This window comes from Pristis pectinata, chromosome 2 (assembly GCF_009764475.1).
Source record: "Pristis pectinata isolate sPriPec2 chromosome 2, sPriPec2.1.pri, whole genome shotgun sequence".
Classification (NCBI taxonomy): domain Eukaryota; kingdom Metazoa; phylum Chordata; class Chondrichthyes; order Rhinopristiformes; family Pristidae; genus Pristis; species Pristis pectinata.
In genome coordinates this window covers 75661579-75678038 of record NC_067406.1, presented here as the reverse complement: position 1 = coordinate 75678038, position 16460 = coordinate 75661579, and the positions used below count along the sequence as shown (strand labels likewise).

The 16460-nt window shown below is 39.5% G+C and overlaps 1 protein-coding gene and 1 non-coding gene across 7 annotated transcripts in view; one reads left to right on the top strand and one right to left on the bottom strand.

Annotated features, from left to right (window-relative positions):
* sepsecs (Sep (O-phosphoserine) tRNA:Sec (selenocysteine) tRNA synthase) overlaps positions 1-12103 on the bottom strand; it is a 47351-nt gene extending 35248 nt beyond the window's left edge. Inside the window, exons 1-4 of one of the 6 annotated variants that reach the window (XM_052042546.1) lie at positions 12023-12103; positions 9424-9542; positions 5816-5970; positions 1666-1784 (exon numbers count right to left, since the gene is read on the bottom strand). In XM_052042546.1, coding sequence (XP_051898506.1) covers positions 1666-1784; positions 5816-5970; positions 9424-9542; positions 12023-12092 — 463 coding nt within the window. In that variant the 5' untranslated portion in view covers positions 12093-12103. The other 5 variants (XM_052042564.1, XM_052042554.1, XM_052042582.1 and 2 more) reach the window with 5 other exon arrangements.
* On the top strand, positions 4924-4995 carry trnaa-ugc (transfer RNA alanine (anticodon UGC)). Its single transcript has one exon. It is a non-coding gene; the product is annotated as a tRNA-Ala (tRNA).
* Positions 12104-16460: the final 4357 nt, after the last annotated feature.

The window sequence follows — 16460 nt, the reverse complement described above, 5'->3', positions numbered from 1 at the left end:
CCATTCTACTGTCAAACCACCTATCTGCCGCCTCAACACCATCAAAGCCACCCACATTAATATTCTCATAAAGCCATGCTCCCACCGATCTGCCACACAACCATCCCCTCCCCACCAATCTGCTGGCCCAAACCACCACTCCACCAGAATTCTGCTGCCTAAGCAGAAGTCTTTTTATTATCAATCTGCAGATTTTTTTTTAAGAGGCATGCTTTACAGTTACATTTCACCCACGACATTTCTCAGCTTCCTGGTTCAAGACTACACCCCAAACTTAAATATTCTATTTGTTTTCTACATTTTCTATAGTTCACCAAATTCCAAGTGGACATAAGACGGACTAATGCTATAGTCTTAAGCTATGCAAATTAGCAGTTGGGTCAGAATCGGAAAACGGTGTTCACTTTCAACCCCCTTAGAGGGCAGCAAGCTTATGGAGAAAATTAAAAAGAGATTCATTGTAACTATTATGAGACAAGTAGAGAAACTATGGTTCTTTTTGCTCATGCAAAGGTTAAGAAGAAATCTAATGGACACATTCAAAACCATGAGAAATTTAGATCCACTAGAGTGTCAATAACTAGAGAACAAAGTTATAATCATCACCTAGAAATGCAGGAAAAAATGTGCATAAATATGCACTCGTTATGCTCTTTCAGAATCAGCAGCAAGCACAATATCTATACTCTTCAACAAGGACAAATATTTCAAATAGAATTTGCTCTAAATGGGTTTAGAGAAAGAACAGGAGATTAGACTTGGTGAACATACCTTTCAGAAGGATGGTGCTGCCACATGTGTGTGCTGTAAAATGCTGTGGAGTACTGTCCCCAATCACTTGCCCTAAATGCACATTTGTAGTACTGGCAGTGCATTCTGCCTCATTTCCAAAATTAGAGTCATACAGCACGGAAGCAGGCCTTTCAGCCCAACTGGTCCATGCCAACCAAGATTCCAATCTAAGCTAGTCCCATTTGCTTGCATTTGGCCCATATCCTCTAAACCCTTCCAATCCATGTACCTGTCTAAGTACCTTTTAAATGTTGTTAATGTACCTGCCTCAACCACTTCCTCTGGCAGCTTATTTCATATACCGACCACTCACTGGGGGGAAAAGTTGCCCCTCTGGTTCCTGTTAAGCCTCTCACCTTAAACCTATGCCCTCTAGTTGAAGAACCCTGGGAAAAAGACTATGTGCATTTACCCTATCTATGCCCCTGATAATTTTATACACCTCAATTAGATCACCTCTCATTCTCTTATGCTCCAATGAAAAAAGTCCCAACCTGCTAAACCAGTGAGAAAGTGGCTGTAGCTACACCTACAATGCAATTGCATTGGTGAAATTTACAGGGCTGTGCATAGAAGATTTTTAATTTACTTTCACAAATAGGGAGCACTCCCCTCATGACAGCCATCTTGCACCAGTTTCCAGTGTGGCCACTGTTTTCCAGGCTTAAATAACATACATAACAATCCAAAATAAAAATCTCCTTCTAAAAACCAGATAAACTGGAGCTAGATATTCATTTTATACTTAAAATTTACAATGAATGAAAATTATATTTGTATATGCATTTATATTTAAACACAAATGACAACACCATTAAAGTTGTCACAGCTTACTAAGACAAAGCCTGTAAAATAATACATTTTTTTTCAAACCTGCAATTCGAAGAATATCCAACACCAGAGAGTTTGTGATTTTATTCAGGAGGCTGGATCCTGCTGCTTTGGGCTGTATAGCTGCAATATCACCTGACCTTCCAATCCCATGCATTAACCTAAAGTAAAGTAAGGTAAAGCAAATTAAAAGCTTAAAACTACAGTCATTGCTAAAAGTTATTTTTATGAATTAATAAAACGTATTAACTGATTGTAGTGGGGAAAAATTGCATTTCGTTATTCACTGAATTTAACTTAAAGTTAACTGGCTCTATTGGTATCTATTTAACTTTTGATCAGTTTCCAAGATTGAACCAGCTATGTATCTGATTATTTTTTTAAAACTCACCTTAACTAAGATTATCTTGGTTTTCATATTTTAGAATCAGTTTTTTTTTGGTAAGTTTCAATTTGCCACATTTTTCTGCATGCCTAAACTTGAGATCCTTATAACCTTTTGTTTTACAAAGAAAGACGCCCAAGCAACCAATACTTATCGAGTAATTGATTTTTGGACTTAACTTATGCTTTCATTAAAATCTCACTATGGACTAATACATCATATTGCATATTAAATGTAAATTTACAAAAAAAATCATGCATATTAAGAAGTCATATCTTCTTCCTGGCTCCTTAAGTTGACCAAGTAATAAAACAATAGCAAATCCCAAGATCAGTCTAATCCTTAGTAAACAATTAAAAATGCAAGAATAAGAAGCAACCCATTATCTAAAAAAATAAGATTCTAAACTGGATAAAAGAGCAAAAGGATCTCAAGAAATTGAATCACAAATCACTAGAAGTAGCAACACAAGTTAATAAGACATTAAAAGAGAAAAAGTAGCACTGGGGCTCATCTCTAGGGGGACAAAGTTGAAAAACGTAGAACTTATACTAAACTTGTAACAAGCCTTCGTTCATACTCTCAAGTTCTTGGGGAAAAAAATCTGCAAATGCTGAAAATCTGAAATCAGAACGGAAAATGCTAGAAATTCTAAGCAGGTCAGCCTGCATTTGCAGGCCAAGAAACAAATGATTAAGGCAAATAGTATAGATGGATTTAAGGGAAAACTTGTTAAGCACACGAGAGAGAAAGAAATAAAAAGGTATAGTGATTGGTTTCACATAAAGAGGGGATGGAGATCTTCAAGTGGAGCGCAAATGCCTATGTAGAACAACTATCTGAAAACGCCTGCTCATGAGTTACCACTTCTAAAGCAGAATTGCAATGCTCAGGATGGCATTACTAACTTTTCTCTATTGTTTAAAGAGCATCAAACTTGACTCATGGATTTTCCAACTTCTCCCTACTTATAAGAAGAACTATTTCTTTTCTCAGGAGAACATTAGCAGGATTTCCACTAAATTTAATAGTTGCTCTCACAAATCCAGAAAAATAAAATCACACTTGATCCCATGCTTCAATTATCTGTCTCAGGAGTTTAAACCAATCACAGTTACAAATTGTATTTATGCACAACTTTTACATGGTCTCTCATTTATAAATGCTCATCAGCACTAAGCTATAAAAGATTACAAAGAAGCAAACTACATCACTGAACACAGTAAGCAGATGGATTATGAAAGGTGATAGTTTAGGTGCCAAAAGCAGCTTCTTAGAACTCTCAAGCAATTTTAATTATGTTGATTAGTTCTTCAAAATAAGACCATCTCCTGTGAAGTTACACAAGGGAGAATCTAGATTAATGATACCAGTCTGGTCAACCAGAGTAGGATGATAACTAGACAAAGATTACAGAGTTGCTGTGATGGTGAAGGTGAATAGTAAGATCAGAGGACAATGCATGGAGGATGAGGGAGAAAGAACAGGAGGTACAAGTGCTCATTTGGGTTGGGCACCAGTCGGTGGTTTACAGAGTCAAATCGTTGCTCTGTTAAGCATTGAACACCTGCTCTGAAATTACCTCAGTGAGGAAGTGGAAAAAAGCCTCACCAATAACAAGATTCAAATATCTATAAACAAATAAGGAGGAATGGCAACAGCAAGGACTGAAAGTAAACTAAAATGGTCCTCTTGTGTTTGAGCATCCAAAACCATAAGGATAGGCACTAAGGGAAGGGTGGTTAGTAGGGAGGCGAAAGGAGGCCTTCCGGCAAAGATGCGTAGTCCTGGCTTGGCGTTGTTCCCCATTGCAGCCGACTAACTGCCCGAGCCCAACAGAACCCGACTGTATATGTCGGGTTCAGGATGGGTATCAAAAAAATGATAAGCATTTAGGCTCAGGACCAGGTCAGCTCTTCACAAGTAAGTGTGCTAATCCTGATTGCTGTGGAACAAGATAGGGAAAACTGCCCTCAGAAAGTTGGGGAGGCACTGGGGCACAGCAGTTGGTGCTGCTGCCTCTCAGTTCCAGAAACCCAGGTTCAATCCTAACATCTGTTGCTGTCTGTGTGGAGTTTGTACCTTCTTCATGTGAATGAATGGGTTTCTCCAGCTTCCTCCCTGTGCTGGTTGGTAGATGAATTGGTTACTGTGAATTACCCCTAGTGCAGGCAGTGATAGGAGAATCAAAGGGGTGATGATCAGCATGTGAATAGAGTACAAGGAAATAAAAATATGGGAATGGGACAGATAGGAATGCTCTGGAGAACTGGCATAGACCCAATGGGCTGAAATGACCTCTTACTTTGTGGTGAGAAAATAAAAATACAAGCGCAGATTGCCCAGGAAACAGCTCCTATTTCTCAGTGTACAATGTCAACGTGGAGCATATCCACCTGACCCAGTCTAAATTGGACCTGTCTATATGCCTCAGGTTTGGGTTGGGTATCAAAAAAAAACACGAAGCCTTCAGGCTCAGGTCAGCTTTTAACCTTAAATCCAAGCAGATCTCTAGTCTCCAAATCAGAAAGAGCACAAAGCAAAAGAGAAATGGCGGTAAGGAGAGTAAAGAGTGAGATAGATCAAATAGATGGAGAGGACCGAGACAAAACACGAGAACAGGAAAGGGCACGGGTCCAGACTCAGAGATCATCGAGCTCTTGGCGGACTGGAACGATTTCAAGCTGCTGCAGTTGATGGACTTCTACCGGGACAGGCTGCAACAGGCAATGGAAGGAGGGGTGCACGGAGTCAGCTCGGCGTTAACATACGAGAATCAGTTCAGTGGTCGGGAACATCGGGTGAGTGAGAGGGAGAGAGACCGAGTTTGGGTTATTCACACATCACGGGACTGATGGGATGTCGCAAATCAGAGCCATCGGATGTTAAAGTAGGAAAACAAACAACTGGGGATCGGGGATGTAGCTCAGTGGAAGAGCGCATGCTTTGCATGTATGAGGTCCCGGGTTCAATCCCCGGCATCTCCACGCTGGTGGCCGTGAATTTGGAACAGTGCGCGGAAATTCTTGGAGAAACGTGATGCTGCCCCGAACGCCAGAGGTAAATCATTTATCAAGAGCTTGTTGGATAGGCATATGGAGGAGCGTGAGATAGAGGGATATGCGGGAGGAAGGGGTTAGGTAGTGTGAGGGTGGTCTGATGGATGGCACAACATGGTGGGCCGAAGGGCCTGTTTTGTGCTGTATGGTTCTATGGAAAGAATGAGGAGAAGCCATGAAAGAAATGGGAAGAGTTGCAGAGTCAATTTAATGCCATTTGAGGACTGGAAGTATTGAAAATAAGGTGACAGAGAACCACAGGTTATCTTAGCTTCTGATGTAGATTGGGCATTGTCTCCGATGTAAATGTTGCTCTGCAGCAAGGGGTTAAAGAAATCAGGAAAAGCACCATGTCAGATTTTTTCATGTCCAACCTAAAATGGTAAAGCTAATTCATGGCTTCTGGCAAAATCAGCTGCAGGCCAGACTGGATACATTCCCTCTGAAAACCATTATTGCTGAATGAAATAATAGTACTTAATAAAATAATATTCTTCAGAAGCATAGATTGGCTTTTTGGAAATAATACAGGTAACCTACAATGCCCAACTTTACCAAATCTGCCATGCATTAATTAGATGATTTGCTTAAAAAAAACCTTTTATTTTAAATGTTCCAACAATGACCTGGAAGCATAAATCTGATTACCTTTATTTCAAAGAAATAGATTGGTATGTTCAGAATAGTGCTACAGTATTCCTTTTGAAAGTGTACTTAACTATTAAAAAAAACATATTTTAAACTTTACCTGTAATGCCTTCGAGCAACGAGGTTCGAGGCCACTCTTCCTTCCCTCTCTCCAACTCCACAATTACCGAGGAAGTTGTTACTATCCATAATAGCCAGCTCGTGTAGAAAAAGCTCAATGGTATTCTCATCCCATCCATCTTCTGGACACTTACCCTAAGGAAATTATGCCACAGTGAAAAGATGTGCAGATTTTAATATCTTGCGTGGGCTGTAAAATTCCATTGATGAGACTTTGAACACTTAAATACAACCATATTTGTCATAACAGTGCCTGCATTTACATCTTAAAAGAATGCAACACCTAAGCTTCTCATTTGTTCTAATTTTATTTGCCTTTACAGGCCATCCCTGGGTTACAAACCCATTTTTACTGATGTCCGGAAGTCGATTTTGTCCACAAAATACACAAAAATCATTTGATATGGTAACTATACCTCTGCAGTAATGTAATAAATGGTGTTGATGAGAGCCAATTAACATGAACATTTATTTACTGTCTTCCCCTGCCTAGTTACAATGATACAGAATCAGGATGTCTCATGCTCAATGGTTGGTTTCAATGGGCTTAAAGCATCAATGGGTGTTATTTTGTTTAATAGGGCATTGTTTCACAAGTATCAACATAAGTGATTGCTTGTCAAATTCCAGAGCAACTCTCTCAAGTGAAACACCTTCCCATGGAGAAACTGGCAGCCTGTTAAGACAATGTGTCTGATTACTGCGGGGAGGTCACAAATAGATCTCCTCCCCTCTCTGCAAAAAGTGGTTCTCATTTGAATTTAATAATATTAATGGGAGCTCGTTCATATGTACAGGGTGTCTGTAAGTCAGGCATCTATAACCCAGGGAGAGCCTGTGCCAAAGTAAAGGATAAACATCCAAATGGTCCTAAACCAGCTGCAACAAAATACAAGCTGGCAATATGCCTTACAACAGAAAGAGTTCTAAACACTCATACAAAGTTTATAGTTCCAATTTTCTACACTTCATTCCTTTTAATTGGAATTCTCAAGTTGCATGTAGTAACACAGTAACATAAATAGGCCAATCAGTCCCTGCGGCCTGTACTGCCATTCAGTAATATACATGACTTTCACCATTTGCCTTCAATTCATACCCCATAATAATAACAGCTTGATCTTAGACTTACCATTTTTTTCTTTAGTCAGCATTAATCTCTCTGTGAAAGAATTCTGAAACCCTCTCCCACTAGTTCTATAAAGAGGTTTTTCCTCACTAGGTTCCTGATTTTAAGGTTGCCCTTGACCTACCCCACCCATGGATAAAGCTTCTTTCAGTCCTGTCAATTCAATACAAATTCCTAAGTATCTTAATCCAATCACTTATAATTGTTTGATATGCTCTGACTTTATACTACATAGAGGAGCCTATGCTGTTGCCTACTAGTGAGGAGTATGTTACAAACATGCCACTGGACATGCCTTTGTGGCTTGTGAATCTAATGTTTAGGTTGATGCTTGGTGGTCCATCCTGGTTTACTTTTTCTGTAGATTTTCTGAGTGTGTTTGATACAACTGGATAGTTGCAGTAAAACAAAGTTAACATTTCAGGTCACTACCCTTTGAAAATTATGCTACTTAGAAATGTTGTCAACCAGAAATATTAAATAGTTCACTTTCCATAAATGCTGCTCGACCTGCTAAGTCTTTCCAGCATTTTCTGTTTTATTCCTGATTTTCATCATCTGCACTAATTTGCTTTTATGTAGTTTCCAAGGTTCAAGAGTGGGTCAGGTTTGGCCATACAACACCAAGGGCAGACTTCCTTCTTTAAAGCAATGTTAAAAAAAAAATCAAACCAAGAGTTTCCTGTTAATGTTCTTGATTTATTTCTGGAGTTAAATTTAACCTGCATCTTCCCACTTCCCAAATTACCCCACATCTCCCTCTCATTAATCCAGAGTTCTGGTTAGGGAAGGGATAGAAAAAGCAATAGAGAATTAAGCTATTTTTTTTAAAAGCAGGGAAGCATATAGTGGGTTAACTGGACATATACATTACCTTAGACTGGTTGGATTGAATAGCTAGTAAGTATATATAGTTTAAGCAGCACCCACCACAGTTTCAGGCAATGCAGCAATGTCATGACTACTTTGAGAAATAAAATAATTCTTCACATGACCATCCACAGAACTTTTGTGTCCTCTGGTCAAAGGTGCCCACAGAAACTTAAATTTGGTATTTTTGGTGAGGCATGTGAGTGTATCCTTAAAGTCATCAGGCGAACATGTTGAATTACATTTATCATATCTACGGTGATATATTTTGACCAACCACCCATTTACACTAATCCTACATTAATGCTTATTCTTATTGTCCCCACATTCTCATCGATTTCCCCCAGATTCTACCACTCGCCTACTAGGGGCAATTTACAGTGGCCAATTAATCTACCAACCCGCATATCTTTGAGATGTGGGAGGAAAGCATGGAGCACCTGGAGGAAATCCACGTGGTCACAGGGAGAACATGCAAACTCTGCACAGACGGCACCAGGGGTCAGGTGTGAACCCAGATCTCTGGCACTATAAGGCAGCGGCTGTACTGGCTGCACCACTGTGTTGCAGCTTCATTAATGGAATCACTTTTTCTCTGTTTACCATATACAAACCTATCAAGATTTTGTAAACCTTTCTCAAAATATCCTCTCATTTTTTTCTTTGTTCTAAAAACCACCCCAGGGTCCTGATGAAGGGTTTCAACCCAAAACATTGACAATTCCTTTCCTCTCACAGATGCTGCTTGACCCGCTGAGTTCCTCCAGCAAATCGTTTGTTGCTTCAACATAACCTCCTTGCTTTTGTACTGTATGTCTGTATTTATGATGCCAAGGATCTCGTATCCTTTAACGATCACTTTCTCAATCTTCCATGAAAATTTAAAAAATTTATGTACATATACACATTTAGGTGTCTCTGTTCCTGCATTCCTTTTAAAATTGTACTATTTAACATATATTGTCTCTGCTTGTTTTCCCTGCCAAAACACGTAACCTTAGCTACATATTTATCCATTCCACCAGATATGTCCTCTTAAAAGGAAACGTTTACTCCAAGTATACCTTAAAGGAACAAAAAAAATTTTACCCTTTCCTTTTGCACTGTTAATTACAATGCACATTTAGGAATAGTCATGAAAATAAATAATCTACTATCTAAACTGCAGCAGTCTACATTGGATTCAGATACCTTTTCTGGTATTTAAATATGCTATAATATTCCAAAGAATCAGGTAAAGATTGGCAATGGCCTTTGCAGATTCAAAGTATGAAATTCAAACTAAATATTGTGAATTAGTCAGTGTCTACATATAAAGTAAGTGCCATAAACAAAATGATTTGTGAGTGTTCTCATGAATAAGCTTTTAACTGACAATTAACTAATTCTTTAGGTAACCATTTAAAATTGAAGAAATTAACACAGGGAGAAAGCTAAAGGAGGAGAGAAGAGAAATCGACAGGTTCTGAGAAAGCTTTTAGAGAGTAACAATTTTTTTTGTTTTTTTTTTAGCATATGTTAAAAGATGATATGTTTTCCTGCACAATAAATAATACATGCAAATTGTTAATCTGAATCATTTTCATTACCTTTTCTATTAGTAGCCGAATTAAGTGCTCATGTGTGCGATGGGCCTGTAAACCTTGGCGAATGTAGGAAGGGGAGACTATCTTTTCACAGAGAGAGAAATTTTCCGTATTCATCCTAGCTGTTGAGGCAAAATGAAATTTCAATTAAACATGGCATTGTCCAGTAGTTACATCTGAAGAATAAATCATTGGAACATTACATTCCATGCTCATACCTACTTCTCAAAGGAAATTAGGGATGGGCAATAAACGTTGGCCTTGCCAATGATACTGACGTCCCATGAATAACAAAAATAACATGGGAATGCATTTGGTCTATCATAGCCATTTATCTTTCTCTTAAACATGTTTAGTTTTCATTGAATATTCATCTTAATAAGGCAATGATCAAAGCAATATTTTAATGCTGTACCCCCAACTAACCCAGCTGAAATGTTCTTTCTATTCACAGATCACCTTCTTGAAATTCCCCAAGGGGATCAACCAAAATGAAAACTAATTAATAAGTATTGAAATTTGTCCTATAACTTGCCATTTAATAAATAGGGAGTAACGTATTTTTTACTTCATGATTTTTTTTTCCCTTTCATTTCTCAGTCTGAAGAAGTTCGTCTCTTTCTGAAAAAGGGTTCCCCATGATGATTCACCAAACTGGTCATTTTAAGTGTGAACCCCAAAAAGGTTAAGCTGGAGGCAGATGAGAATAACCATATCTAAACCCACTGTGTCCTTCTTTGGTCATAGAGGGCACAGGTTTGAGAGCTGTGGTCCAGGTAGCCTTGGTGAGTAACTTGTAGATGATACACACTAAAATTAGAATGCTCCAATGGTGGAGGGAGTAAGTATGTGTAGAGGTGTATGGGAACCCAGTCAAGCAGATAGCTTTGTTCTGGATAATCTTGAACTTCTTGAGTATTGTTCGTGCTGCATCCATACAGGCAATGGAGAATATTCCGTTACCGTCCTGATATATTGTGAAGATAGTGTGAAGGTTCTGGGAATTAGGAGGCGAATCACCTCTCACGAGATACATTGCTAATTTTGTAGCCATGGTAGTTAATGCATTAATGGTACAGTAACTTCATGCAAGGCACAATTAAACTCAAATATTCAAAAGTTGCAGTCTCATTTGCTTCATTTTCAGCCATAAGATTCGCAAGATGAATTTCATTGTCCCATTTGTAATTGCTGTATTTGCATGGTAGATACAAACCAAACTTAAGAGAGAACGTTAAATCTTACCCTCCTCAAACTTAAATAAACATTTATCAACATGATGTGTTAATTACTGTCAGACAACCATTTTCAGAGTCAAAGAGGTTGTTATTCCTCCAGGTATGTTGGATATTTTAAAAATAAAAATGTTATCTGTGGAGAGAGAAACGGAATTAGCATTTCAGGTCAATAATTTTTCATTAGAGATGGCTGTGATGAAGGTGATCAAATTGCAATGTCAATACTGCTTCTCTCTCCACAGATGGTACCTGATCAGCTGAGCGTTTACAAGATTTTCTATTGTTTTTGTTTTAAAAATCATCTTGTTCCTTCCAAGGAGAGAGATGAAAACAGGGGACAATAAATCCAAAAGTGTGTGGGTGCAGGTTGATAAAATCATATACATATGCCAGCAGCATTTTAGCTTGTATAAAACAGAACGCAAAAGTTTAATAAGGTAAAGATATCTCGTCAGAGTTTAAAGCACCTGATTGGTATATTGAATATCTGTAAAAAAAAATGCTGGAGAGTTTTTGTGTATTAAGAGAATTAAAATGAAATGCATGATTCTTGATGTCCCCATGTTGTTTAATTTCGCTTCACTTACTCCACTGCCTATTTCCACCAGTTTAACTTGGCGACTTTACTAACATTTAAAAACCAATCCACTTTAAAGAATAAAAAAAATGAAAACAAAGAAATAATATTAATATAAATGTTATAGCATATGTCCATTATAATTTGCCTGTCATCGCGTGGGAAGAGGTTCGAAGTTGAAAACCTAACTACTTTTTCAGCATGGAAATGTTTTAAGGGCTGTCCATGCATGCCAGGCCAATCAATTAATGTTACATTTGCAATGCTAAACTTTACTAAGTATACTGGATTTTAATGGAAGGAGGATGTTGTCATGTTGCAGAAGTAACATCGATGACATTGTACGCAAATGAAACATCATCCGAGGATTTGAGGCACTCGTACACTGTAACAATTCTACAACCGCGGGTTCGCTGCGCTGGACCACGGCCCCACATTGATCCCCTTCAGGCAGAGACGGCTTTGCAGCCGGTAGGCCACGAGTGAGACCTCGGAGTTAGCCTAACCCGGCAGGCCGTCTTACAACTTACTCACGCACAAATCCAACCGGGTGGATGAAATGCGTGGCTTTTCACTTTTTGAAAACTTTGCATTTTACGTTAAAATAGGTTGCTGACACACAATAAATCTGTGGTAGGCTCCTCTATTGTACTCTGCGTATACGAGCAGAAGTTAAGCCCGAAAGAAATGTATAAACTTCACACGCATGACAGCAGTCGACAAACACTGCTCGAGGACTGCCGAATATATTTATGCAACATTATACGGCCGACCACCCAGTCCTCACCAGTCCATACGTTCGACTTCGCTACAGATCTCACCTCGCGATCTCTCCAGTGAAGACCGCCTCCCTGCATCACGTTACCCCAGATATTATTTCCACATGGGAAGTGCGGTATTTTAATCGCCTTTGTGTAAATTAGAATGAATGCTGTGCTTCAGGGACAGTGTATTTAACAACACGCCGGGTTGATAGAATATAGAACAGTACAGCATAGAACAGGCCTTTCGGCCCACAATGTTGTGCCGACATAGCTAATCCCTCCTACCTCCAGTTTATACCCCAACCTTTTATTTCGTGTAAAGCTATGGGGTGCTGACTCACTCTTCCCATTTTATTTCAAAAATAAACTTTATTCACAATAAAAAAATATATACAAAGGAAGAATACAGTGTAAAATACAAAAATCTTAACATTCATGGTTGTTACATTCAGTGGTATAAAACTTCAAAGAGAAAAATAATACAAACAAACATTGCCACTTATGTGGCTCCCTGAGGTGATACCCCTTTTATTGTTTGAAGGGCATCCCCACCCAACTCTGCCCCTCCATGTGCAGTAGCGGAAGGAGCCTGGACTGTGGTCCTTCCCCACAGAGCATTAGCATTGGCTGCACCGAGCTTTTCAGTGCATCCCTCAGCACATACTCCTGCAGCCTGGAATGTGCCAGTCGGCAGCACTCCCCTATGGACATCTCGCTGTGCTGGAAGACCAACAAGTTTCGGGCAGCCCAAAGGGCATCCTTCACTGAGCTGATGACCTTCCAGCAGCACTTGACATCTGTCTTGGTGTGTGGCCCCGGGAACAACCTATAGATCAGAGAGACCTCTGTCACGTGGCTGCTGGGGATGAACTGGGACATGGACCGTTGCATCTGTCTCCACACCCTCTTAGCAATCTGCAAAGAGGTGGGTGACCGTTCCTTCCCCACCGCAGCCGTCCCGAGGGCAGCATACATTGGGGGTGATATGTCGTCTGTATAGGAAGGCTCTGACAGGGAGGGCACCTCTCATCACCAGCCAAATGAGGTCTTTGTGCTTGTTGGTCGGATCTAGCGATGAGGCGTTCTGCCATATAGTTTGGATCGTTTGCACCGGGAACAAACCCACAGAATCCATAGCGTCCCTGTCCTACAGTATCTGAAGTACATTCTGCGCTTCCCACTGTCTGATGGACTTGTGGTCAAAGGTGTTTACTTGGAAGAACTCTTCCACAAAGGACAGGTAGTGTGGCAACATCCAGCTGATTGGGGTGTTGTATGGTAGAGGGGCCAAGCCTATCTTCCGCAACACCAGGGATAGGTAGAACCTCAGCATGTAGTGACACTTCGTGCCCATGTACTTGGGGTGCACACACAGACTGATACAGCCACACACAAAGGTGGTCATCAGGATGAGGGCAACGTTGGGTACACCTTTGTCCTATTCTTAGGGGACTTGTGCAGTGTGACCTGTCAGATTCGCTCCATCTCGGACCTCCAGATAAACTGGAAGACGTCCCAGGTGATTGTGAAGGCAAAGGAGCGAGGAACAGGCCACACCTGCGCTAAATACAGCATCTAACCAAAACAAAAATTATGCAAGTCATGGCATTAATGCTTTGTGCATTGAAACCGGACACTTAGGCAAATCAGAGCTCCATAAACAAGCGTGAAGTGTCATTGGCTCAACCTGAAATTGACACTTGATCAGATAATTTAGTAGGAATAACATGATCAGGAGCTGGTGGTGAGATAGAGCAGGGTACTTTTGCATTATTTCAATGAGAAGTAGCATGCAAATAAAACATGGGGGTGGGGCTTAAGATTGGTAATTGGTTTATTATTGTCCCATGTACTGAGATACAGTGAACAACTTTGTTTTGCATGCCATCCATACAGATTGTTCCAAACATTTGTACATGGAGGTAGTACAAAGGGAAAAACAATAACAGAATGCAAAATATCATGTTACACTTACGGAAAAGTGCAGTGCAAGTAGGCAAAATAAGATGCAAGGGCCACAACGAGGTAGATTGAGAGATCAACAGTTCATCTTTATTGTACAAGAGGACCGTTCAAGAGTCTTTAAATAGCGGAATAGAAACTGTCTAAGGCAGAGTTAATATTTTAGTTGGAAGACACAATATTTACACAGCTTCTCTTTTCATGAATGCAGCCTGACCCGTTGAGTGTTTCTAGCATTTTCTGTTTTTGTTTTGGATTTCCGGCATGCAGAGTTTTTGATCTTCAGAACCTGATGTGAATTGGGATAAGGGCAATAGAGATTTAAATGACCTCAAGTGCAAAGGTAGGAGGCAAGCAGGAGAGCAGTGCATTAAAGCCTAGTGGCTTCAAAGGATGAATATTTTGACGGCAGATAAGCTGAGGCAGTGGTAGACATTGGTGACATTACACACTTGGGAATAGGACTTCATAAGAGACAGTAGGCAGATCATACATGAAATGACCAGATCGGCTTGGCACTCTTGATCCAACACAATTCCTGCAACCACAGTAAACCTTGGTATCCTTGTAGGTCAAATCAAGGCTCGCTATCACAACCATCCTGGGAAGCCGAGCAGTCACCAAGCAGCAAATAATAAGATACAGTTAAAAAATTCAAATTGAAATATTTTATAGGAATTTAGATGCTTCTTTTAAGTTCCAAAAATTATAAACATTAAGTCTGATTAATGTGTTCATACGAATGTGGATGTATTACAATGGGCCAGCCATGGCTGGTGTACAGCTGGCTGCCAAGTGCAACTGGAACTAGGCTCCGCCTCTATACTTTATACAGAGTCCAGTGCCAGAAGAGGATGTGCTGGCACAATGCAGCTAGCTGACCTCCATGGAAGTGGTTTCAAAGGATGGAAGTGTTCATGGAACCTTTGGCTTAGTATTATCTTCATCTGGTCCAATGATTTTCTCTTCCCACTATTTGATTGAAGCAAATTTTTACTCGCCCAATATTAGATGATGAGTGGCACTCGAGGGATCGACCAAAGTAGTGATAAGATGGAATTGAATGCTGGTGGTGTGCTTGTGTAATTTGCTGCATTTTCAAGTCACAAATGTTATTGGTAAATGACAGCAAGTTCTTAAACTTTAAATACATTTTTAAAAATTATTTCCGAGTTAACTCTGAGTTCCCTAGAGACAGGTTCCGAAAGGAAGAATGCCTTAATCACCAAAGTTTATCTAACTGTGAAGAAGCTCAAGTATTCCAACAAGGGGAAATTCTGAAAATATACAAGAACATAGCTTGGTAGATAAAGCAAGAGAAAACTTGGTGCTCATTGTGGAAGTTTCAGCAACTAATTATTAATATTTATCTCAGAGAGGAATTCAGATTATGATATTTTCTATCAAGCAAGAAATTGTGCCATGGTAATAACAATTTCTTTTCAGTTTCATCAAATGGACTACAATGAGCCTTTTAGAAGCAGTACTAAAGAGAATCTATTTTCAGAAGTTAGATTCCTACAAAAAATTTAGGGTGGTATGGTAGTGTAGCGGTTAGCGTAACCCTATTACAGCGCTAGCGATCAGTTTCAATTCCCGCCAATGCCTGTAAGGAGTTTGTACATTCTCCCTGTGTCTGCATGGGTTTCCTCCGGGTGCTTCGGTTTCCTCCCACATTTCAAAAACATACGGATTAGTAGGTTAACATGGGTGTAATTGGGCGGCGTGGGCCTGTTGGGCCAGAAGGGCCTGTTACCGTGCTGTATAAATAAAGTTGAATTTTAAGTTTAAAATTGCTTTAGCAAGAATTAAAAATAAATAGCAAGAAAGACAGGTGGACAAAATATGCAATTCTTTTCAAAAGCCTTTCTGAATATAGTCCCCAAATCTCAATTAATATAACACAAACCAAATCTCTATTTAACTTGAAGATCAAAAAAAACCTGCCCATGCTCAAAATCTGAAATAAAAACAGAAGGTCATCACAATACACAGCAGGCCAGCTGGTATTCTGTTAGAGAGAGAAGCAGAGTCAATGTATGAGGACAAGGTTTCAATACTGATGAAGAGTCATTGACCGGAATCGTTGACTCTGTTTCTCTCTCTATAACTTGCTCTCCTCAACCTGAAGGTGGGTGCATTTTTAATCTTGGATGTTCATGCGTGAATTTGGCCATGTTTGAAGATAATTCAATTTTTTTTTAAATTACAAAACATACTTTATTCTTTAAAAAAACAAAAGGTAATACAGAACATTCAAGTCAACATTTTATAACATCATGTAACTTCTTTTACTTAACATTGGCATGTCATGAGTTATTTATTTACAATCTGAAAGCAAATAGTCCATAGAGTTTTTACACAGATTTCAACTAATTTGTGTGCAATGGCAGGAGAGTACTAAACAATGATCCTTCAGGGTAGCAAAGTGGTGCGATAGCTAGTGCAGCTAAAGCACAGCTCCAGAGATGTTGGTTCAATCCTGACCTCAGGTGCTGT